Source organism: Coregonus lavaretus (assembly GCF_964263955.1).
Source record: "Coregonus lavaretus genome assembly, chromosome: 22".
Classification (NCBI taxonomy): domain Eukaryota; kingdom Metazoa; phylum Chordata; class Actinopteri; order Salmoniformes; family Salmonidae; genus Coregonus; species Coregonus lavaretus.
In genome coordinates, this window is record NC_140009.1 from 26,938,822 (window position 1) to 26,962,775 (window position 23,954).

The 23,954-nt window shown below is 42.0% G+C and overlaps 2 protein-coding genes across 2 annotated transcripts in view; one reads left to right on the forward strand and one right to left on the reverse strand.

Annotated features, from left to right (window-relative positions):
* Window positions 1-1,707: 1,707 nt before the first annotated feature.
* On the reverse strand, window positions 1,708-16,148 carry dnajc11a (DnaJ (Hsp40) homolog, subfamily C, member 11a). Its single transcript, XM_084186900.1, has 16 exons — window positions 16,040-16,148; window positions 13,616-13,745; window positions 13,380-13,453; window positions 11,708-11,809; window positions 11,474-11,602; window positions 11,224-11,346; window positions 10,802-10,875; window positions 10,506-10,695; window positions 10,312-10,397; window positions 9,567-9,683; window positions 5,619-5,774; window positions 3,694-3,763; window positions 3,457-3,514; window positions 3,202-3,344; window positions 2,795-2,924; window positions 1,708-2,678 (listed from the first exon to the last, which is right to left on the reverse strand). Exons 1-16 carry the CDS (start codon window positions 16,109-16,111, stop codon window positions 2,653-2,655), a joined length of 1,680 nt encoding a protein of 559 aa, XP_084043026.1. The 5' UTR covers window positions 16,112-16,148; the 3' UTR covers window positions 1,708-2,652.
* Window positions 16,149-17,550: 1,402 nt separating this feature from the next.
* The window catches only part of camta1a (calmodulin binding transcription activator 1a), a gene marked incomplete at its 3' end in the record, with an annotated part of 435,119 nt that continues 428,715 nt past the window's right edge, over window positions 17,551-23,954 (forward strand). Inside the window, exons 1-2 of the mRNA XM_084187479.1 lie at window positions 17,551-17,638; window positions 22,470-22,571. Of these exons, the coding sequence (XP_084043605.1) occupies window positions 17,614-17,638; window positions 22,470-22,571 (127 nt within the window). The 5' untranslated portion in view covers window positions 17,551-17,613. The remainder of the gene's footprint in view (window positions 17,639-22,469; window positions 22,572-23,954) is intronic.

Consider the following 23,954-nt stretch of genomic DNA (forward strand, 5'->3'; position numbering starts at 1 on the left):
TATAGTACACTTTTCCAAGAGTTTACAGGGACCTTCCTGGACTGAGTTTTTATTCCTGAATTAAAATTAATCAAGGATTCTAAGACACAAATTAAGTTGAAAAATATTCCATTGACATTTGCACATGCAGGCATTTACAAACATGACCAGAATTATTTTTAAAATATACAGTACAAGTCAAAAGTTTGGACACACCTACTCATTCAAGGGTTTTTCTTAATTTTTACTATTTTCTACATTGTAGAATAGTAGAAGACATCAAAAACTATGAAATAACACATATGTAGTAACCAAAAAAAGTGTTAAACAAATCAAAATATATTTGATTTCTTCAAATAGCCACCCTTTGCCTTGATGACAGCTTTGCACACTCTTGGCATTCTCTCAACCAGATTCACCTGGAATGCTTTTCCAACAGTCTTGAAGGAGTTCCCACATATGCTGAGCACTTGTTGGCTGCTTTTCCTTCACTCTGCGGTCCGACTCATCCCAAACCATCTTAATTGGGTTGAGGTCGGGGGATTGTGGAGGCCAGGTCATCTGATGCAGCACTCCATCACTCTCCTTCTTGGTAAATTAGCCCTTACACAGCCTGGAGGTGTGTTGGGTCACTGTCCTGTTGAAAAACAAATTATAGTCCCACTAAGCCCAAACCAGATGGGATGGCGTATCGCTGCAGAATGCTGTGGTAGCCATGCTGGTTAAGTGTGCCTTGAATTCTAAATAAATCACAGACAGTGTCACCAGCAAAGCACACCCACACCATAACACCTCCTCATCCATGCTTTACGGTGGGAACTACACATGCAGAGATCATCCGTTCACCCACACCGCGTCTCACAAAGACACAGCGGTTGGAACCAAACATTTGTACTCCAGACCAAAGGACACATTTCCACTGGTCTAATGTCCATTGCTCGTGTTTCTTGGCCCAAGCAGGTATCTTCTTCTTATTGGTGTCCTTTAGTAGTGGTTTCTTCGCAGCAATTCGACCATGAAGGCCTGATTGACACAGTCCCCTCTGAACAGTTGATGTTGAGATGTGTCTGTGACTTGAACTCTGAAGCATTTATTTGGGCTGCAATTTCTGAGGCTGGTAACTCTAATGAACTTATCCTCTGCAGCAGAGGTAACTCTGGGTCTTCCATTCCTGTGGCAGTCCTCATGAGAGCCAGTTTCATCATAGCGCTTGATGGTTTTTACGACTGCACTTTAAGAAACGTTCAAAGTTCTTGACATTTTCCGTATTGCCTGACCTTCATGTCTTAAAGTAATGATGGACTGTTGTTTCTATTTGCTTATTTGAGCTGTTCTTGCCATAATATGGACTTGGTCTTTTACCAAATAGGGCTATCTTCTGTATACCCCCCCTACCTTGTCACAGCACAACTGATTGGCTCAAACGCATTAAGGAAAGAAATTCCACAAATTATCTTTTGAGAAGGCACACCTGTTAATTGAAATGCATTCCAGGTGACTACCTCATGAAGCTGGTTGAGAGAATGCCAAGAGTGTGCAAAGCTGTCATCAAGGCAAAGGGTGGCTATTTGAAGAATCTCAAATATGTTGATTTGTTTAACACTTTCTTGGTTACTACATGATTCCATATGTGTTATTTCATAGTTTTGATGTCTTCACTATTATTCTACAATGTAGAAAATAGTATAAATAAAGAAACTCTTGAATGAGTAGGTGTCCAAACTTTTGACTGGTAGTGTATATAAAATGCCATTTAATGAACACATTTGTTTTCTAATACATTCCCATCTGACAAGTTTCCCTAGAACTTGAACTAAAGTGTACATACAATAATGTATGCACTCACTAACTGTAAGTCGCTCTGGATAAGAGCGTCAGCTAAATGACTAAAATGTAAATGTATTAGATGTAAATGTCAAGAATAAACCACTCAAGTTACATAACTGAATATAGGCCTACATCTCATGCCTGTTTTTTCTGTACTTTAAGTACAGTATGTAATGTTATCTGAGTGTGATTTTATACTGCATGAGAAGGGAGATAGTCAGCCTTGTACTATTCACTGACCTGTCAGGCACAGGACACCCAGATGACATAGCCTTATTGGGCAATCATGTCAGTAGATCCATTGATCTCTGACAGTGCAAACCATACAGAAGGTGGGGTACACTTCCAATCAACTTTGGGTTAATCTTTTGACTAATGTGTATGTTGTACAAAAAATAATGTGACAAAATATTGTTTCCAGCTCAATTTCCAAAATGGGCTATTGCAGCTTGGAAAAGATAGATTTTAATAATATGGTGCATTCATACCTTCAAGAGGGTCACATAGGCACTGCAGTGTCTGTACAGTACTGAGTCATCCATTACGAGCCATACCTGAAAGGGGAGTCCTTTAAAGATTCATAGACTATAGGCTGAGGAAAACGAGATTACGACCATCCCATTTTGAGAGTGACTCTAGACTGAATTTCATTCAAAAGGGCAACCCCCTACTGAGTAAGTTTCTGCCATTTCTCCTCCTCTGCATAATTAGATGGACAACATAAAGAGAGGGGATATGCATGCCTTTCTTTTAGGACACAAGGGGTAAATCGGTGTCTACAATACAAGTCTGTCCATCCATTGTCAAACTATCAGTTTAACGTTGTGTCATGTCCAGAAGAGGTTCCTATGTTTCGGCATCAATCCTGTGAGCTACATGAGGGAAAGAGAAAAAAACAGCAATTGAATACTGTTGAACACAATTACAGTATGTGTTTTAAGAAATGTAACTCATGTAGTTGAGCAGACATATTGGTAAGGCTACCTACATTGTTTTGGTATCCTGAGTGCTTCCCCTTCGGGAGAGAGGACTTGATGCATCACTCCCCGGAACTGATACAGGACCTTCAGACTCTTCTCCTCCCCCACACAGGGGTCATAGAACCCAGGTAGTCCTGACTGGGAGGACAACACAATAACAACATCAGTCATCATCACAGACCAGTCAACCCTACTTATTACGCCTAAGGCAGTTTATAGTTTCATGGTGTGTTTCTGTAACCAAAAATTGCATTAACATTATCAGTACCATTTACTGTACCATGTATAATACTCCGAAAATTTGAATGGACCAAAATTACTCTAATACTGATATTTTGCATTCAGTAATTCCAAAGGAAATGGAACTCAGGGCAACTAAGTTATGATAGTTAGTCTAGTAACTATGGCTGTATACCTTTGTGGCCTCTGTGAGGATGAGCTTGGAGTCCTTCACCAGGCACTGCAGCGGAACAGTCACATCGATGACCTTTGCCCTCTCATGCTTCCGACTGTTGTCCGTCACAAACTTGCCATACCAGGCGTTAAGGATGATGAGACCTGATCCAGGAAACAACATCCTGTCAGCATGTTGATTCAATCAACTAGTTTTATAGCTTATTTAATGTGTTCTTATACTGATCACTTCTGGTGCTGACAGAAGCCCATTTACCCATTCTAGATTCCTCAGTTTCAATGATCCTGCGCACAGATTCCTGCATTAGCAAAACCTTCAGAAGGAAAGAGAGATGTCAGATCAAGCTGCTAACATTCACAAAAAAGAGACCAATAGAGCATCTAGTCCTAGTGTTTTTATCATACTGTAAGAAATGTGTGTTTGCTTGATGCCGATATACATTATGTATTTCTATGAGGAGACATTGTTTATAAGGAGACATAGTGCACTCACAGCAGACTCTGCCTCCTGCCTCTTCCTAGCAATGTCCGAGGCTGAACTCTCCCGGTGCTTCTCCAGGTCCCTATACAGTGGAGAGGCATAATGGATTAATTAATAATACATTTATTGAACTTCTACAGCACTTTTCATAATAGGAATCTCAAAGCGCTTCATAAGCAAAAAACAAACAAGCAATATGAATGCTGCATCCTCTGCAGATGGAGAGGGTCAGCTCATTGCTTGACAGGAGGGAACTGGTCAGAGGATGGTAAATGGGAGTCTTGGTGAGGGCAAGTCCGGGAACCAGCCTGAGACATATAGCCACTGGACTTCTCCTCTTCTGCTCTGTGAAGCACCCACTGGGCGCTTGAAAGCTCACCACACAGTTTAGAATAGTATCCAGTCGTCCTCTCTACGAGTGTTAAACAAATCAAAATATATTTAAAATTTGAGATTCTTCAAATAGCCACCCTTTGCCTTGATGACAGCTTTGCACACTCTTGGCATTCTCTCAACCAGCTCCATGAGGTAGTCACCTGGAATGCATTTCAATTAACAGGTGTGCCTTCTAAAAAGTTAATTTGTGGAATTTCTTTCCTTCTTAATGCGTTTGAGCCAATCAATTGTGTTGTGACAAGAAGATAGCCCTATTTGGTAAAACACCAAGTCCATATTATGGCAAGAACAGCTCAAATATGCAAATAGAAACAACAGTCCATCATTACTTTAAGACATGAAGGTCAGTCAATACAGAAAATGTCAAGAACTTTGAAAGTTTCTTCAAGTGCAGTCGCAAAAATCATCAAGCATTATGATGAAACCACTACTAAAGGACACCAATAAGAAGAAGAGACCTGCTTGGGCCAAGACACGCGAGCAATGGACATTAGACCGGTGGAAATTTGTCCTTTGGTCTGGAGTCCAAATTTTTGGTTCCAACCGCCGTGTCTTTGTGAGACGCGGTGTGGGTGAACGGATGATCTCTGCATATGTAGTTCCCACCGTAAAGCATGGAGGAGGAGGTGTTATGGTGTGGGGGTGCTTTGCTGGTGACACTGTCTGTGATTTATTTAGAATTCAAGGCACACTTAACCAGCATGGCTTCCACAGCATTCTGCAGTGATACGCCATCCCATCTGGTTTGGGCTTAGTGGGACTATCATTTGTTTTTCAACAGGACAATGACCCAACACACCTCCAGGCTGTGTAAGGGCTATTTTATCAAGAAGGAGAGTGATGGTGTGCTGCATCAGATGACCTGGCCTCCACAATCCCCAACCTCCACCCAATTGAGACGGTTTGGGATGAGTCGGACCCGCAGAGTGAAGGAAAAGCAGCCAACAAGTGCTCAGCATATGTGGGAAAAGCATTCCAGGTGAATCTGGTTGAGAGAATGCCAAGAGTGTGCAAAGCTGTCATCAAGGCAAAGGGTGGCTATTTGAAGAATCTCAAATATAAAATATATTTTTATTTGTTTAACACTTTTTTGCTTACTACATGAATCCATATGCGTTATTTCATAGTTTTGATGTCTTCACTATTATTCTACAATGTAGAAAATAGTAAAAATAAAGAAAACCCTTGAATGAGTAGGTGTCTCCAAACTTTTGACTGGTACTGTATGCAATAAAAACAAATGGTTATCAAAAACAAAAACCTTGGTTCCACAAACAATAGAGAAAAAAAACACACTTTAAAATAACTAAATATGTAAAAATGTACAGGAGCTCTGTCTATGCTGCTACCAGGGCGCTATGGCAACTATTAACCTAATTAGGAGGGCTTCCCAAGATTGCATTGCACACACAATTTGTTTACTACTACTTACATTAGTAAAGCCAAGCTAGGAAGCTGTAAGGCCATCACACAATGAGCAATTGAAATGCTGTCAGTGACACAGACTTTAACATGAACTGTAGATAAGTGGGCAGTCTTACTGTTCCTTCTGGGCGCGCACGTAGGGCCTGATGACGAGTCTCTGAATAGCGAGGTAGAAGACGAGTGGTCCAACCGTGGCGTAGAACACTGCACTGGGCAGGAGCTGGTCAGTCAGATGGATGGGGAAGAAATATGTCTGGCTGGCTCGGTTCAGCCTGTACAAATAAGATGCATCATCAATAACCAAGTTTCCATCTAACCATTTTATGTGAGGAAAGTACCTGTCGGATAAAAAACTGACGACAGGCCTGATGCCGGTATAATTTCCGGTAAATGTTCCAAATGTCGACAGAACAAAACACGAAAGACAGATGTGGATAGCTTTTTTGTTGGTGATATAAATCATGCGACAAATGGCAGTGAAAAAGTTTTTTGGGCACATTTGTTGATAGAATAACCATCATGTTGCAGTAAACTTGCAGTCACGCTATGATGTTGTGTGGTCCTCCCACTACGACCTGGCAAAAAATACACCGTTTATTGGGCTACCGATTAATGAAGTTATGATGAACTTCACAGGGTGGTGAAAGTGCACGGTGATGAGCTTGATGCTCCTTTCCGATAAATATGGAGGGTCTTCATTTGTATGCTAGTGACATGATGATCGCTGCTTGGCTGCCAATTGACAAATAAAAATCTCACTCTTATCCATAATCGCAGTGTATCTGCGAGCTGTTCCTAGAGTGCACGTGCCAAGACCAGAGCGGGCATATTTGCAGTTTATCACAGACTTTTTGTTCCAAAATCATTGACAGAGTTGGGATGGGATGGAAACATACTGTAGCACTTGTGTTTTTTATTTGGTAAATGAAAGGTTATACAACAAAGAGCTTTTATGTGCACTAATTCATTACGCACATCATTTATTTAGCAAGAAGCCAGTTTGATGGAAACACGAAGCAGCAGGTCGATTAGAATTAGAATATTCACTTGAAAATCTTTTGACAAATTGATGAAAACTTCACTAATGGCTGATCAGTTCCAACAGAAATCAATAGAAAACATGTAATTTAGCAGACACGTATTCTGAACAAATGGGTCATTCCTGAATTGGGCATTTGCGTCCCTCGCGTTTGCAACCATGACCATGAAAAACACTTAAAAATGACAAATGGTTCATATTGAACTATTTATCAATGATTAAACATAATGCAAGTCCTTTATACTGCAAAACGTTACATTTATACATTGTTTTAAAGGTAGAAGCAGCGATATGACGTAGATGCACAAAGTAAATAGCAGTGTGGGTCAATTTCTGCAACAACTAACAGCGTTGGAGTGCGAGGCTAAATTTCTTCGCTGTTTTGGTCCATTGGCTACCACGTTGTAAGAGCATAAAGCGAACCTGTGTACATGCACAGATACTGTGTGTGACTGTGTGAGAGCGAAGTGTTGTATCTCTCTCATTCGCCATATCAGCGGTGCTGCTCGTGCGACCTCATATCGCTGACTACCTTTAAGTACTTAGGGCAAGCTAATTGGTCCGTCTCTCCCAGTAGTGATGAGTGATGCTGAGACTCAGATTTTTCACTTTAAAATGTATGTCAAACAAAAAACAATTATTGCAAAGTTAAGCAAACCATGGACTACTTTTAACAATTTCCACTGAACATTTTACAAAAACACGTTTACTTCAAAAACAGAGCAGATGCAAGGTTTGGTAACAGAATGACGGTTTGTGCCTCACTCCGTTACCGTGGAATTGCCCAGTAGTGACATGTTTTGGGGATTTAGAGATATCTACACTGCTCAAAAAAATTAAGGGAACACTTAAACAACACAATGTAACTCCAAGTCAATCACACTTCTGTGAAATCAAACTGTCCACTTAGGAAGCAACACTGATTGACAATACATTTCACATGCTGTTGTGCAAATGGAATAGACAACAGGTGGAAATTATAGGCAATTACAAGACACCCCCAATAAAGGAGTGGTTCTGCAGGTGGTGACCACAGACCACTTCTCAGTTCCTATGCTTCCTGGCTGATGTTTTGGTCACTTTTGAATGCTGGCGGTGCTTTCACTCTAGTGGTAGCATGAGACGGAGTCTACAACCCACACAAGTGGCTCAGGTAGTGCAGCTCATCCAGGATGGCACATCAATGCGAGCTGTGGCAAGAAGGTTTGCTGTGTCTGTCAGCGTAGTGTCCAGAGCATGGAGGCGCTACCAGGAGACAGGCCAGTACATCAGGAGAGGTGGAGGAGGCCGTAGGAGGGCAACAACCCAGCAGCAGGACCGCTACCTCCGCCTTTGTGCAAGGAGGAGCAGGAGGAGCACTGCCAGAGCCCTGCAAAATGACCTCCAGCAGGCCACAAATGTGCATGTGTCTGCTCAAACGGTCAGAAACAGACTCCATGAGGGTGGTATGAGGGCCCGACGTCCACAGGTGGGGGTTGTGCTTACAGCCCAACACCGTGCAGGACGTTTGGCATTTGCCAGAGAACACCAAGATTGGCAAATTCGCCACTGGCGCCCTGTGCTCTTCACAGATGAAAGCAGGTTCACACTGAGCACGTGACAGACGTGACAGAGTCTGGAGACGCCGTGGAGAACGTTCTGCTGCCTGCAACATCCTCCAGCATGACCGGTTTGGCGGTGGGTCAGTCATGGTGTGGGGTGGCATTTCTTTGGGGGGCCGCACAGCCCTCCATGTGCTCGCCAGAGGTAGCCTGACTGCCATTAGGTACCGAGATGAGATCCTCAGACACCTTGTGAGACCATATGCTGGTGCGGTTGGCCCTGGGTTCCTCCTAATGCAAGACAATGCTAGACCTCATGTGGCTGGAGTGTGTCAGCAGTTCCTGCAAGAGAAAGGCATTGATGCTATGGACCGCCCGTTCCCCAGACCTGAATCCAATTGAGCACATCTGGGACATCATGTCTCGCTCCATCCACCAACGCCACGTTGCACCACAGACTGTCCAGGAGTTGGCGGATGCTTTAGTCCAGGTCTGGGAGAAGATCCCTCAGGAGACCATCCGCCACCTCATCAGGAGCATGCCCAGGCGTTGTAGGGAGGTCATACAGGCACGTGGAGGCCACACACACTACTGAGCCTAATTTTGACTTGTTTTAAGGACATTACATCAAAGTTGGATCAGCCTGTAGTGTGGTTTTCCACTTTAATTTTGAGTGTGATTCCAAATCCAGACCTCCATGGGTTGATACATTTGATTTCCATTGATCATTTTTGTGTGATTTTGTTGTCAGCACATTCAACTATGTAAAGAAAAAAGTATTTAATAAGATTATTTAATTCATTCAGATCTAGGATGTGTTATTTTAGTGTTCCCTTTATTTTTTTGAGCAGTGTATTATTTTGAATGCTAGAAAGTAAACAAAAGTATTTAATATATTGTATAGACAAATAACTAAAATATATATTTTTTACTATAATATGTGTCCAAGTTTTGTCATTGGTGTTATCGCCTTAAAAATGCCTCATTACAAAGATATACAAGGACCTTGAGCATTCCCTCCAGTGGCAAACTTATCGGGGAGGGGTATATTTTAAAGAAAATTATTAGCTAATCACACCCTTTTAGTATGTCAAATTTAGGATTCCATTGATAATTTGGTGTGTTTAAATACAACATGTCATTGGTTTTACTCAATTTAAATTAAGGGAAATTAAATTGTGAGCAAAAATTATAAATCATATCACTTCAGTAAATATTTGTAAAGTGTTAATGACCGTAGCTTTGAGAATCTGTGGCCTCCATTAAAGAAAATCCTCAATGACCTAAAATGTGTCATTGGTGTTACTACTCCTACTGATGGCACAATGTCATTAATTAAGCTACCATATTAGTTGATTTAGAAGATGTACAAAATACATGTACATTTTTAAAATGCCACCACAATTCAAGAATAACCCAAATGCCTTATGCCAACAACTACTGTACTGATGTAGTTTGGTTAAGAAGAACTGAGCCATACTTACTTTATCTTTAGGGAGACGCCCTGAGGTACTCCTACACTGACGGTCGCCCCCAAGACACTGTGCCGACTGATCTTTCTTTCTGCACCATACTCCACCACTGTCCCAAAAAAGCCAGCTCTACAAGACAATGACAGAGACAGTCAGCAAGTCTTCCTATATTGTCTGTGAACTTACCTGATGATTTATAATAAAGGTTTCAGTTCTAAGATTCAATGGCCTCCATTTATTAAAACAAATAAATGTTCAAATCTTTATTCATTTTTTTTCTCCCCAATTTCGTGATATCCAATTGCGATCCAAGTACAATCTTGTCTCATCGCTGCAACTCCCCAACGGGCTCGGGAGAGGCGAAGGTCGAGTCATGCGTCCTCCAAAACATGACCCACCAAACCGCGCTTCTTAACACCCGCCCGCTTAACCCAGAAGCCAGCTGCACCAATGTGTTGGAGGAAACACTGTTCAACTGAAGACTGAAGTCAGCCTGCAGGCACCCGGCCCGCCACAAGGAGTCGCTAGAACGCAATGAGCCAAGTAAAGCCCCCCCGGCCAAACCCTCCCCAAACCCGGACGACGCTGGGCCAATTGTGTGCTGCCCTATGGGACTCCTGGTCACGGCCGGTTGTGACACAGCCTGGGATCAAACCCGGGTCTGTAGTGACGCCTCAAGCACTGCGATGCAGTGCCTTAGATCGCTGTGCCACTCGGGAGGCCCAAATGTTCAAATCTTATCATAAAGTGGACATACTTGATTGAGCCCTTGACTTTGGTCTGGTCATCGTCCTGGAACTTGTACTGGTAGCTCATCATCATGAAGGAGTGAGGGATCCCAAGCTGTGAGGGCCAACAAATACAGTTAGGAAAGGAAATAGAGAATACATCTGCAATAGACAGCAGTCCCTTCTTATACTACAATATATAATTATCTTATGCTGTGCTGACCTGCATGGCGAAGGTGAAGTGACTGGTCTTGGTGTCCCTGACGATGCTGGTGTTCATGGAGGACTGGGTGCCCCAGCGCCACTGCAGGTACCCCATGGTGTTCTTGTCCAGGTGCCGAGCCAGCATCGTGGTGCAACTAGGCCGCACGCCCCGGGACGAGAAATGGAGTCCACACTGAGCAGTCACAAAGCTGGAGAAAAACAACAGTCATTCTACGTCTTTTCTGATTCAACTATCGCCCAAACACAATGGGATGCTGCTTTACAGATTTCTAATGTTCTGGAATTTTGACTTACCAGCGAGCTGTGAGGTTGCGGAATATCTTCATACCTAAGAGAGGCCCGTGTGTGTCTCCTGCCCCAAACTCCACCTGGTGGGTAAACAAATAACCTCTCACATTGGGCTACTCAGTGTAAAATAGAACTCTCACATTGGACTACTCAGTGTAAAATAGAAATCTCACATTGGGCTACTCAGTGTAAAATAGAACTCTCACATTGGGCTACTCTGTAAAATAGAAATCTCACATTGGGCTACTCAGTGTAAAATAGAACTCTCACATTGGGCTACTCTGTAAAATAGAACACAAATGTGATAATTGTTTGTTTGCATGTATTGTAGGTGTGTGCTAGTATTCAGTGTGTGCATGCGTTTTCTATGTGAGTGTGTGTATGTGTATATGTAGGTAGAAACTGTAAATGATTGAGTGGTTCCTGACCTCCCCCCAGCCCTTAGCAGAGGTGACTCTCCGCAGTGCCAGGTTAATGTTTCCTCCTCCGTTTCCGTTGTGGGTTGAGAGGGAGCCAGAGAGAACAGCTGTGTCTGAGGTGGTGAGGGGAGCCTGCAATACATAACAAATAACAATACACCTGGTTTTCCAATGTGGTGGTCTGTAAGCCATACTTTTACCCATACACATATTTTAAGAACTGTGCCTTTTTCAAACCCATTTCTAGCTTTTCTATTACCTCTATGGATTGCGATATGTGCATCTTGTTGATCTCAACATGTGGGAAGCCCCCTCCAGGCACATCCTCGTAATCCTCCTCATAGCGATCAAAGAGGTCAGTGGCATCAACACCCACACTGATCATCCCCTGAATGAGACACAGTCACATCAATAAATGATCATGCAACAGCAGGGTTTCAGTCCTACAGTCACTAATACATCACAGACACACACACACTAATAAACATTAGACCTTGGGATTGGTCCTCTGCTGTAGCCGTCTCTCCTCCCTCTCTCTCTGCAGACGCTCAAACTCCTCTCGGATCTCTACTGGTGTTCTTTTTCTCTCCACCACCTGGAATCAGTAGAACATTTGAGCCATTTCTGCCTGATGATCAGCGACACTCATTAGCTTGACAATGAAAACGTCCTCTCACTGTCAACTGCATTTATTTTCAGCAAACCTAACATGTGTAAATATTTGTATGAACATAACAAGATTCAACAACTGAGACATAAACTGAACAAGTTCCACAGACATGTGACTAACAGAAATTAAATAATGTGTCCCTGAACAAAGGGGGGGGGGGGGGGGGGTCAAAATCAAAAGTAACAGTCAGTATCTGGTGTGGCCACCAGCGGCATTAAGTACTGCAGTGCATCTCCTCCTCATGGACTGCACCAGATTTGCCAGTTCTTGCTGTAAGATGTTACCCCACTCTTCCACCAAGGCACCTGCAAGTTCCCAGACATTTCTGGTGGGAATGGCCCTAGCCCTCACCCTCCGATCCAACAGGTCCCAGACGTGCTCAATGGGATTGAGATCTGGGCTCTTCGCTGGCCATGGCAGAACAGGAAATCACACACAGAACGAGCAGTATGGCTGGTGGCATTGTCATGCTGGAGGGTCATGTCAGGCTGAGCCTGCAGGAAGGGTACGACATGAGGGAGGAGGATGTCTTCCCTGTAACGCACAACGTTGAGATTGCCTGCAATGACAACAAGCTCAGTCCGATGACACACCGCCCCAGACCATGACGGACCCTCCACCTCCAAATCGATCCCGCTCCAGAGTACAGGCCTCTGTGTAACGCTCATTCCTTCGACGATAAACGCAAATCCGACCATCACCCCTGGTGAGACAAAACCGCGACTCGTCAGTGAAGAGCACTTTTTGCCAGGCCTGTCTGGTCCAGCGAGGTGGGTTTGTGCCCATAGGCAACATTGTTGCCGGTGATGTCTGGTGAGGACTTGCCTTACAACATGCCTACAAGTCAGTCCAGCCTCTCTCAGCCTATTGCGGACAGTCTGAGCACTGATGGAGGGATTGTGCGTTCCTGGTGTAACTCGGGCAGTTGTTGTTGCCATCCTGTACCTGTCCCGCAGGTGTGAAGTTCGGATGTACCGATCCTGTGCAGGTGTTGTTACACGTGGTCTGCCACTGCAAGGACGATCAGCTGTCCGTCCTGTCTCCCTGTAGCGCTGTCTTAGGCGTCTCACATTACGGACATTGCAATTTATTGCCCTGGCCACATCTGTAGTCCTCATGCCTCCTTGCAGCATGCCTAAGGCACGTTCACGCAGATGAGCAGGAACCCTGGGCATCTTTATTTTTGTATTTTTCCGAGTCAGTAGAAAGGCTGTGACCTTAATTGTCTACCGTCTGTAAGCTGTTAGTGTCTTAAGGACCGTTCCACAGGTGCATGTTCATTAATTGTTTATGGTTCATTGAACAAGCATGGGAAACAGTGTTTAAACCCTTTACAATGAAGATCTGTGAAGTTATTTGGATTTTTACGAATTACCTTTGAAAGACAGGGTCCTGAAAAAGGGACGTTTCTTTTTTTGCTGAGTTTAGTACTTCTTCCATCCACAGTAACTATGTATGTTATAAATGCAAGCCCAAAAGAAAATGCTGTACTTACCTCCCATCCTTCAACATCCAATCCTCTCTTGCCATAGATGTCATAGATAGCTCGTGACTGTGGGTCACTAAGGACTACAAGGAGATACATGCAACTGATCAGTTTCAATGAAAGGTTCAGATACATACAATCCTAAGCAGAGACAACAACGAGCAAGTTGAGCTAAATGTTCAGCTGAAACAGAGCAAAGCCATGATCGTAAATGGCATGAAGTCACAGTCTAGGATTCTTCTTACCCTCATAAGCTTGATGCACTAGGTTAAAGAGCTGTTCCGCCTGCCTTTTCAATTCAGGGTCTCTGTGCTTGTCTGGGTGGTAGAGCATGCACAGTCGCCTGTATGATCCCTTCAGTTCCTCCTGTGTTGCCTAATAGATTAACAGAAGAAAACATGAGAACTTTAACATACTTGTGAAAAAGTACTAGCTAGTTAATATGATTCCAAGTAGACAAATACATCTTTACAACAAAGGTTTCGCTAACTAGCTAGCCATTTTACAACCGATTTTACAACCATTACCCCAGGGGAGAACGACTGCCCCCTTTCATTGAAGCCACGGGAATTCAAAGCTGACTGCGATACTGCAGGCATTGTTTGCAGAAAACAGTATCCCCCATTATAGTGAATGAAAAAATGCCAATGTTCGTTGTCAATCTTTACGTAAATAAAATAAAAATTTGAAGACAATCATGGTACTAATAATTGAGTCTAATACACCAGATGTCTTTGAACCGATAATTTTTAAATCGCAAACAAAAGTTAAGAATAATTTAATTGCTAATGGCAGCCTGCAGTACCTTGGTCAGCCTTCAACTTGAGTTACTCAATGAAAGGGGGCAGCACCAAGCTAGCCTGCAATGTCAAATCAAATCAAATTGTATTTGCCACATGCGCCGAATACAACAGGTGTAGACATTACAGTGAAATGCTTACTTACAAGCACTTAACCAACAATGCAATTTTTAAGAAAATTAAAATAGATAAGTAAAAAATTAAAATAATAAACAATAATAAAAATAATGAAAGAGCAGCAGTAAAATAAAATAACAGTAGGGAGGCTATATACAGGGGGTACCGGTACAGAGTCAATGTGCGGGGGCACCGGTTAGTCTAGGTAATTGAGGTAATATGTACATGTGGGTAGAGTTAAAGTGACTATGCATAAATAATAAACAGAGTAGCAGCAGCGTAAATGAGGGGGTTGGGGTGGGGGGGCAATGCAAATAGTCTGGGTAGCCATGATTAGCTGTTCAGGAGTCTTATGGCTTGGGGGTAGAAGCTGTTAAGAAGCCTTTTGGACCTAGACTTGGCGCTCCGGTACCGCTTGCCATGCGGTAGCAGAGAGAACAGTCTATGACTAGGGTGGCTGGAGCCTTTGATAATTTTTAGGGCCTTCCTCTGACACCGCCTGGTATGGAGGTCCTGGATAGAGTAGCTCAAACTACGCATGCTATGTCTCCATGAGACACCATCTTAACTGACTTAATTTGCCTTCAATGCGCTATTGAGTCTTCACATAGGAATGAATGGTGTGATGTGATCGATGGCTTTGTCCATTCATAAATACAGTTATTAGTTTACACTTGATGCTCTCGAACACAACCAATATCTGCATAGAAGACAAAGAATTGATGAGAGAAAAAAAGTGACCATACCATCCATCTATTCTACCATGGCATGGACAAAAGTCAGGGATGCTGTCCTTGTCAATATTGCCAGCTAACGTCCATTAGGTTAGCCACATTTTATCCAACAGTCTGAAATCAATGGGCTTGTTCCGAGTGTTAAGCCTAAAGCAACCGACTGTAGACGAAAGTCGAGGAGTGAAGTCGGGGAGGTGCATCGGTGACAGCCGAAAGTCGGACACTGATGTGGTTTTCCAACAGCAAGGCTCAGTGCAACATGGCAGTGTTGGCATTGTTTATAAAAGTTTCTTTATAATGCTGAAATAAACAGCCCCCATATGACACACAACCAGAAATGTGTATAACACTTTTTTTTTCTCTTTTCTTAAAACTGCATTGTTGGTTAAGGGCTTGTAAGTGAGCACTTCACTGTAAGGTCTACACCTGTTGTATTTGGTGCATGTGGCAAATAAAATTTGATTTGACATTGTACACTCAATTGGTGAGAGAGAGCCTCTAATATCACATTCATTTGTACATATCCACTGTATACATGAATCGCAGCAAAGTTGCTTCCTGTTTGTCACGTCTTTGCTTGAGTCAAACAAAAACACTCTTGTTATTGGTTGACAAAAGAGCCTCCCACAAAGGTGATGGCTGCAGGATGAAGTTGGGGAACTGCAGAAACTTTCAGTCAACTGCAGTAAAAACGTAATGACCTTTGATCACATGGTTATTGTAAAGTTCATGCAGTCGACATGTAGCCGCAAGCCAGACAATTTTTATCCACATAATGCAACACACTTTGAAAGGCGTGACCAACGATGGTCACCGACTTGACAAAAGTTATCCACTCGAACGCGCCCAATCATAAACGGGGGTCAACTGACTTAGCTAGCTATCTGGCTAGCTAGCTAGTAAAACGGTACGCCGCCTACATGAATTTGTTCCAGAAAACGTGCATCAAACCGACTATGAAATCACTTCTCAAAATTTCCACACAAACACATCCGAACAGCATCCAAACATGCCGTACCTCTCTTCTGACATTAAGTAAAGAATAGTAATCATCGTTGTCAATTTCATCGTCTTCCAAGGCCGGCGCCATGTTTACAACCTTTCATTCCCACTCCCGGTCTGTATCTGTGCAACACCACCACTGTTGTCACTGTTGCCCCCTTGTGGACTGGATGTCTTTATCAAGCGTGCCTACAAACATTTTGACAGCGTCAAAAACCAGTTTCATCGCGCAAGTTAGGCTATATAAATCTATTTGATCAATAATTTGTCTCAAATTGACTTTTTTTTTTAATGTTCCAGAGTTCACTAACAAAAGAGTGCCTAAGAAGATGTTCAGTTAAAAATTGCAACAAAAACCCCATTTAGTGCTATTTCTGTAACCTAATCGGCAACTGCTTAAATAGTTTGGTAAACAATGTATAATGCATGACAACTCTGTCAGCTTGCTTTACAGGTTATATTTATGAAAACTCACACTTCGACGCAGCCTGCCCTTGTTACAATGTTACAAAGTTGTTAAATGACACATTACATAATTCCGTGTGATAGTAAACTTTATCACACGGAACTTAAAATAGATTCTATATTCAGTGTATTGTGCACATAATGATTATTCTTACCCTCTTCAAATAATATCTAATGCTTTTAGTGTCTTGTAGCTCAGTTGGTAGAGCATGGCGCTTGCAACGCCAGGGTTGTGCGTTCGTTTCCCACGGGGGGCCAGTATGAAAATTTATGCACTCACTAACTGTAAGTCGCTCTGGATAAGAGCGTCTGCTAAATTACTAAAATGTCAAATGTATTTCTGAATAGGGACTTCAGGCTTTGATTTTCGCTCAGTGGTATTTTTTCTCGGTTTGCTATGCTGCTGTGCGAGCGCGTCGATAGCTGCGTTGTGACATCACCCGCCTCCTCGTCTGGCCCATCAGAGCCACATTTATTTGTATTTTATTTAACCTTTATTTTATCAGGGAGTCATACTGAGAACAGGGTCTCTTTTACAGATGAGCCCTGAATTACATAAATTACAGAAAATACACACATCAATATAAATACAAAATGCAAGCAGAAAGAAAACACAGGGTTGTAATTCAAATGGTTAGGGCTGCAGAAAGGGATAGTAAATGTCTACTATCAATTAGCCTATATAAAACACTTTTACATGTATTTATACGTTTTTTCTGTGTTACATAAGCTAAATGGTTGACTTTATGAAATGATTGTATTTAGCCTAATCTAAGCAATAGACATTTGAATCTGATATAGACTATGACTTCATGCCCAATTCGTCATTATAATATAATTATTAGTCAATTCCAAAGCAGATTGGTTCATTTACTTTTGAGGTGTTCTTAAATAATACCTTTCGGCCAATGACGTGGTCTGGTAGTTGCATTGGATGCGTGTTTTCCTTGTTGTCACTAGCCATTCCAGAGTAACATTGTCAGTCATTGCCTCACAACCAATGGTAAGTTTGCATTGGCTGGACTCGCTGCTGCTCCTCGAGTCCCTCCTCGTGCTGTCCTCGCCGTGCACGCGCGTGGTACCCACGGTCGTGAGGAGGAGGAGGATGTTGCGCGCGAAGGGGAAATGGCTGCCGAAAACAAGCCGGAAGGTAAGAGAGATATAATGGGATTAATTTGCCAGTAAAACAACTATGTGATATACAAGATTTTAAAGTCAGACTATGGTGATATACGTGATGAGAGACGTAGAGTTTTTACAAGAATAGCACTCTTGTATTTCCTCCGAAATACTAGGCAGCTAAACGTGGAGACAACATTACCCAGCCAGCTAATATTAGCTAGCTTTCTAGCCAGCTATGCCCATCATAGCCTACACATTATAAAAACAAGGAGACAAAATAGCCAGCATGATCTAAGAGCTGAATTGTATAATCCTATTTTATTCTTGATTCAGTTCAGTGAAGCAGCAAGCTAAGTAGCTATAAAACAAGCTAAGTTAATGACAACAACATGTCATTGCCAACTTCTCTTCTATTTATGCAGCTTTGAAAATAAGCTTGTTTTTATTACATAAATGCAAGCAATCTATTACATAGGGTATTTGACATGGCACATCTATAACATCCTATGTATCAAACGTTGGAATGTAGTTTAGTTTCCTTAGAATGCATTTTAGCCATCCATTGGTTACAAAAATGCTTGCTTGCAAGTCCTGGACAATCTTTTTATTTACTCGACGAGTCCACCCGTTGGTTGAGGTTCCTGAACTACCATATCGAGTGAGATTTTAACTGGCGTCGGTCTTACAGACATTATATTATTTCTCAGTTAAAAGTGTTATTTTATAATAATCGATGTTTGCTATAATATATAAATAAAAATAATTACTATATATATATATATATATATATATATATATACATAGTAATTATTTTTAAAAGCTAGGATGTTGTACCAAACCCAGTTTTGGAATTGAATGCCACCAGATGTGTCTCAGATGTGAAATGATGGATAGTAAGATTCTAAAGAGCGTTTTTCTTTTAGCCAAACAGGGTGTTATCTTTCTGTGAAAGGGACAGTCTGAAAATGACGTTTTGATATTCTAGCCTATTTCACTAACTATTTAATATTTAAAGCTAATTTGGGTTGAAATTTGCATCTGGTCTGGATCCATATATTGACTTGAATATGTCATTTGATTTGGAGAGTATAACACTTGAGTATTAGTTAACAGTCAAAACTATAGAGGACAGGGCAAATGCATTGTCACTCTAATAATCAAAATGTTAGAATTAGACAGGAGGAATGCATGCATTTACAAGCATAAAATGGTTACGATGAACATTGTTTAATTAAGGCTATTTAGAAGCTTGATTATGACTAAACCATATTAACCTGCAAAGTGGATTTGTTTAGAAGAAAATCAATGTTATAATTAGTATACTAATTGCAGTAGAAGTATATGTATACTGCATCATAATTATTGATAGCGGGTGATAATACAATCTAGTGGACAGCCTATTCAGTCTTATAGTATATAGGCTTAGTATATGCATTTTAAACTTTTAAACTGTGCATGGTTTTTCATAAACATTAGAGTTGTTCTACGTCGTTTTTTAAACTGCAATAGAGCTTTCTTGCATTTAGTCTACGATGCTCTTCATATTGTTTTCAAATACATTATGTTGTATTGTTCATATGTAACCAGGGGGTGGTGACAAAGAGCGAGCTCATATTTTCAAATGGTTGGCGATAACTGGAATGCATAGAGTACCTATTGCTTAAAACAGACATAAAATAATTAGATACACTGAAATGTTCTATATTGACACACTACGGTAGAGGGAAGTATTGATGTCAAGAAAATTAGGGGAGTTTTTTAATTTCGGGTGAGCTTAGTAGCCTCAATAGTGAAGAACATAGTTGACATCCTGTACTTTCTATTTGTGTGTGTCTTATCACAGCTCCTCCAATGTAGAATAAAAATACTATAAATACTTATGATCTAGGTTTATATGATAAAGATAACACTGGTGGACAATGTGTTCCTATACTGTTGTGTAAGACCACAATAACAAAGATGAAAGAGCTGAGCCTGTGATCTGGGTGTGCCGACTCCTAAACAAAGCTCCACAAGGGGGTGGTATTGAGCTGTGGAAGGGATGACCATGCCGGGACACACTTTACATTTAGTGTAGGAGTATGCCTAATGTATATGACAAAATTAAAAAGGGAGGATACCTATCTCTGTAATATGAGTGACTTACTACTTTACAGTGGCATTTAGACCTAATGCATTACATTCACACACAAGATTAATGTAACGTATAGTCACTACCTTTGTTAATTTCTTTGCCTCTCCATCACCAGGAGCTTTTACTGAAACCCTGACTTGAAACTCCCATTGTTGAGCTATTTTCGGTGTTCCTGTGAGGTTGGTCAGTGGGGAGGGGGAGAGGGAGGGGGAGGATGGAGGAGGAGAGAGAGAGTGCTTCATGCCTCCACATAAACACAATGTCCTCTCAGGCAATCTGGAGCCGGGGAGCTTTGACATTGAATAGTCAGCCAGTCTTTATTTTTCCATCCAATATTCATTTCAAATCAGTTATCCAATGATGTGTCTCAGTAAAGGAAAATATAAAGAATATGGAATAGTCTAGGCCTAGAGATAAAACATAAAAATAAAAATAAAAATGTTTATATTATTTCAGCAATGCGACTACTGCACTACAGTTTTCCTGTAGATCCAGTTATCCTCCCATAGGTGTCCTTGAAGCACCTGACCTGTGGTAGGGTGGAGGCTATAGGTAGAGTTCGCTTGTTTGGCAGGTCTCCTGATGTCACTGTATGTCCCATCCTGTGCTACTCCCAGTCTCTCTCAGTCGTCTTCTTTGTACAGAGTAACACCAGGAGTTACTTCTGACCCATCTAACTGATTGCTAGACCCTGGGGGATAGGTCTTTCCCCAACACTAAGACTACTACTTGTCACGGAGGGCACGGAAATTGCAGGTGTTGATATGCATTTTGAATGAAGATCATTCCAATAAAGTGACACATCCTACCTTCTCAATTTAGACTTTAAAGTAAACCCCCGACACCTTTGAATCCTTCAGGACTTCAGAGTGGTGTTCATGTATTTGTAAAGGGTGTGAAGTGGACAGAGGCAATACCAGATACGCTTCTTATATACACACCCCTAACTTAGTCTCCTTGATCTCTAGACAGAACGCCATTTCTCTCCTCTGTAGCCTATCTCTGGGTCAGTACACTTAACCTGGTTTTAACATGTTCTCACTGAAGGGTATCTTCCTCAAGAGAGAAAACATAACCTTGTATGTCAACCTGAATGTGCTATATGGTCATACTGTACTGTAGACCTGTGAGTAAGATAGGATATAATACACTTTAAAAGCATCAATGCTTTTGCAAACAAATGTGGTAGGGGCCTATTTATAATTGATGTCTGTCTGGGTTGAAAAGTTCACAGGGTGCAAAAATAGAATAAGTCATCCGGAAGTCATTAACTTCAGTCAGGCTGTAGCCTAGTGTTTACATCATCAAACAAGTGACCTCCCCCCGATCTCAGACAGACCGTTTCTTCCTCAGCCATTCCTTTGTGTAGTTCTGTATGGAATAAGCCAGGAATCAGGCTGGAGATTTTTCCTTTTCCTTAATTGAATTAGTGAGGTGTGGATGGATGGTAGTCTGCTCCCTCCGTGCTCCAGACTCTGGCTGCTGATGACACGTGATGTCATTCCTTTAGTCCTGTCTGTCTCTATGCCTCCAAGGCCCTCTCTGATTGATCACATTGATTCATCCAGCATACTACTGATGTGATGTGGACCAATATCGACCTGAATCAAACCCAGCCAGGCCTACAATGAGCCTGATTGCTGGCCCCTTCACTCGTCATTAGGGACCATTCCCAGAATAGGGAAAAAAAATAGAACTGTTAATTCAAACCAAGAGATGCAGTATTCAGCAGCATAGAAAAAAGAATAAATAGAACAGATAAACAATCATGTAGGACTAAGCCAACAAGCAAGCAACATGTCTGGCACTATGTATAGAACAAATCAATTAGGCTGGATCTGGCAGATTCTCTGATACGCATGTTTTGTCTTTTAACTGCTAATTTAAAACTCTGGGTTATTCTACATATGTATAAAACCATGATGCATCGACTTCTTTTTTGTTCTATTTTTTAAATAAGATGTATTGTATGTATTGTATGCTAGGCCTGTCAGAACTGTTTGAAAAGACGATCTTTAAGATCAATGAGATGTAAAATAAAATGTGCCAGACTCAGTGACAGCTGAAGTGTCAGTCTTGAACTCTCAACAGTGACATAGAACTACTCATGAAACACTTTTCCCACTTGCATAAATGTTTTTTTTCTCTTCTATATTGTCTGTGAAAGTTTCAACTGTGCACTTAATATCAAAATATTCCCTTCACTTATCAGTAGAGATGCCTCATGATGGAAATATTTTGGGGTGTATGACCTTGCTGATTGGAGCGTAGGTTTACCACTTTGCTCTTTGTCAATAGCATGTACTAGTTTGAATATAGGCCACTGTGTGTGTTACCTTTACACCTCGGCAGTGAATAGTTCTGATTATGACCTAGCGCCCATCCTTTTAATTATTCTTTTTTTGGTCATGATACTATATTGCAGGCTAACTCTTGTTTCACAATGCAAGGGTCTAGGTTAAGCCAAGGTCCGGGCTAGGAGTAGTACTGTTAGCCAGTCTCTGTTCTGTCTGTAATACCTCTGTCTCCTGAATAACTCAAGCCTTAGTTCCATTATTGTGGGGTTTGTTTCTAATGTGTTGTTTGCAGGTGAACAACTTCACTGTCCAGCTGCTCTCTGTCTGTCAATGTGTTTGCATGGGCTGTACTGGGCTATTGTAAGCAGCTGGGAGAATACCCTACTTCTTTTCCTCGATTTTCTCTACTCTCTTTTTGCCTCCTGAAGGACTGAAGAAAATTCGTAATCCGGATCGAATGTACAGATCAGCTGTGTGTTATGCCGGCCATGCTCCTCCTAAGAGTATCAGTGATGACACAGAGATGAACAGTAAGAGTGTGTTATTAATACTGCATCTCCCCGTGGCACTGTGCTCTGCTCCAAGAGCCCACTATAGCTGGCACATCTATTATTCATTCATCCATTCATTTATTTACCTCTTGATTTCCATCCGTCCCCCTTACCCCCCCACCCCCCTCCTCCTCTCCTCTTCCCCCTCTTCTCCTCTGGGTGTTCCTCCTGGAGCGGAGAGGAGCTTGCTGCTCTGTTGATTGAAGTGTCTGCTTTACGGGATCATGCTGTCAATAGCAGAAGTGTTGTCGTTAACTAAGAGTGATTGTTTCAGGTTGAGGCCAGGAGATCAGGAGCAGGGCAGGCCCTGAGAGAGAAGGAAGGCTACCACTTGGAGCTTGGACACTTATGTTTCTGACTGTAAAACTCTCCTATCCATTCATCTGAATGAGGAATGCACTGGGATAAGATTAGGCCTAAATGAGAAATGCACAGGAAGAAGGCTGCTATGTTTACTAAATACTATAAGTGTTTTTATGGCCCTGATAAGTTGCATAATTTCTGTTTTAACAGCTAGCCTTATCAAGAGGAGCCTCCTTTGAATTCACAACATTTCGTTGGAGCGTTGTAGAGCAGTTTGTGTCTCTGTGAAAGTGACTTCTTTCTTCATGCTTAATGACCACAGCAGCTTCCTCTACAGTTCCTCCACTGCCAACGACTCTGTTGATCTAGGTAATTAAGTGTATTTGGAGTAGTGTTTTGAAAAGAGAGGCTGAAATCAACCACATCTCCTTGTTATACTCTTCACTCATTACACTGTTCTCCTTGATATTGCTTTAGCCGCTTCAAAGCTCTGTGTTTTTACTCAACACACTTTGAGTTGGAGATTTAGAGGCAGCAAAGGAGTTGGTTAGTGTTGTAGTCTGTGATTATTAGTGATTGGGATTCGGGACTAGTGCTTCACCCCCCAGCTCTGACTAGTTTGTTTTGTGAGTGTTTTCTCTAGTCTTGCTCTCCCTACATGCTGGTGTGTGTTATTATGGCATCCTATTCCCATGTCAGGCAGCCTAGTTAATGTGCTCTCTCTGGCTGGCTGGCTGGCTGGCTGGCTGCCTGAAGGTTTCACCAGGACACTGTAACGCTGCTCAGAGTAGCCCAGGCCCAGGCAGGTAAACCAGTGATCTGAGTAATTGTGAGAGTAGTTATGATAAAGGGCTGGCTGCGTCCTTCACTGGCTGACTATGTGTGTGTGCCGTGTGCGTGCCACAAGCTCTCACCTCTACTCTCCTTGAGATGTGCTTTTCATGGATGGGTGAGCGTGGTGAGAGCTGAAACAAGTAAAGAGATGTTTTCAGTTTGTTGCAGGCAGTTAACTGTCCGTGTGCATGTTTGTTGAACTTCCCGTCTAATATGTTTTGCAGC

Coding starts and splice junctions, on each gene's coding strand:
- dnajc11a (XM_084186900.1), bottom strand. CDS start 16,111: ATGGCGCCGGCCTTGGAAGACGATGAAATTGACAACGATGATTACTAT. Junction 10,876..11,223: donor CTGCTAAGGGCTGGGGGGAG/GTCAGGAACCAC, acceptor TTTACCCACCAG/GTGGAGTTTGGGGCAGGAGA. Junction 10,696..10,801: donor CGCAACCTCACAGCTCGCTG/GTAAGTCAAAAT, acceptor GTTTTTCTCCAG/CTTTGTGACTGCTCAGTGTG.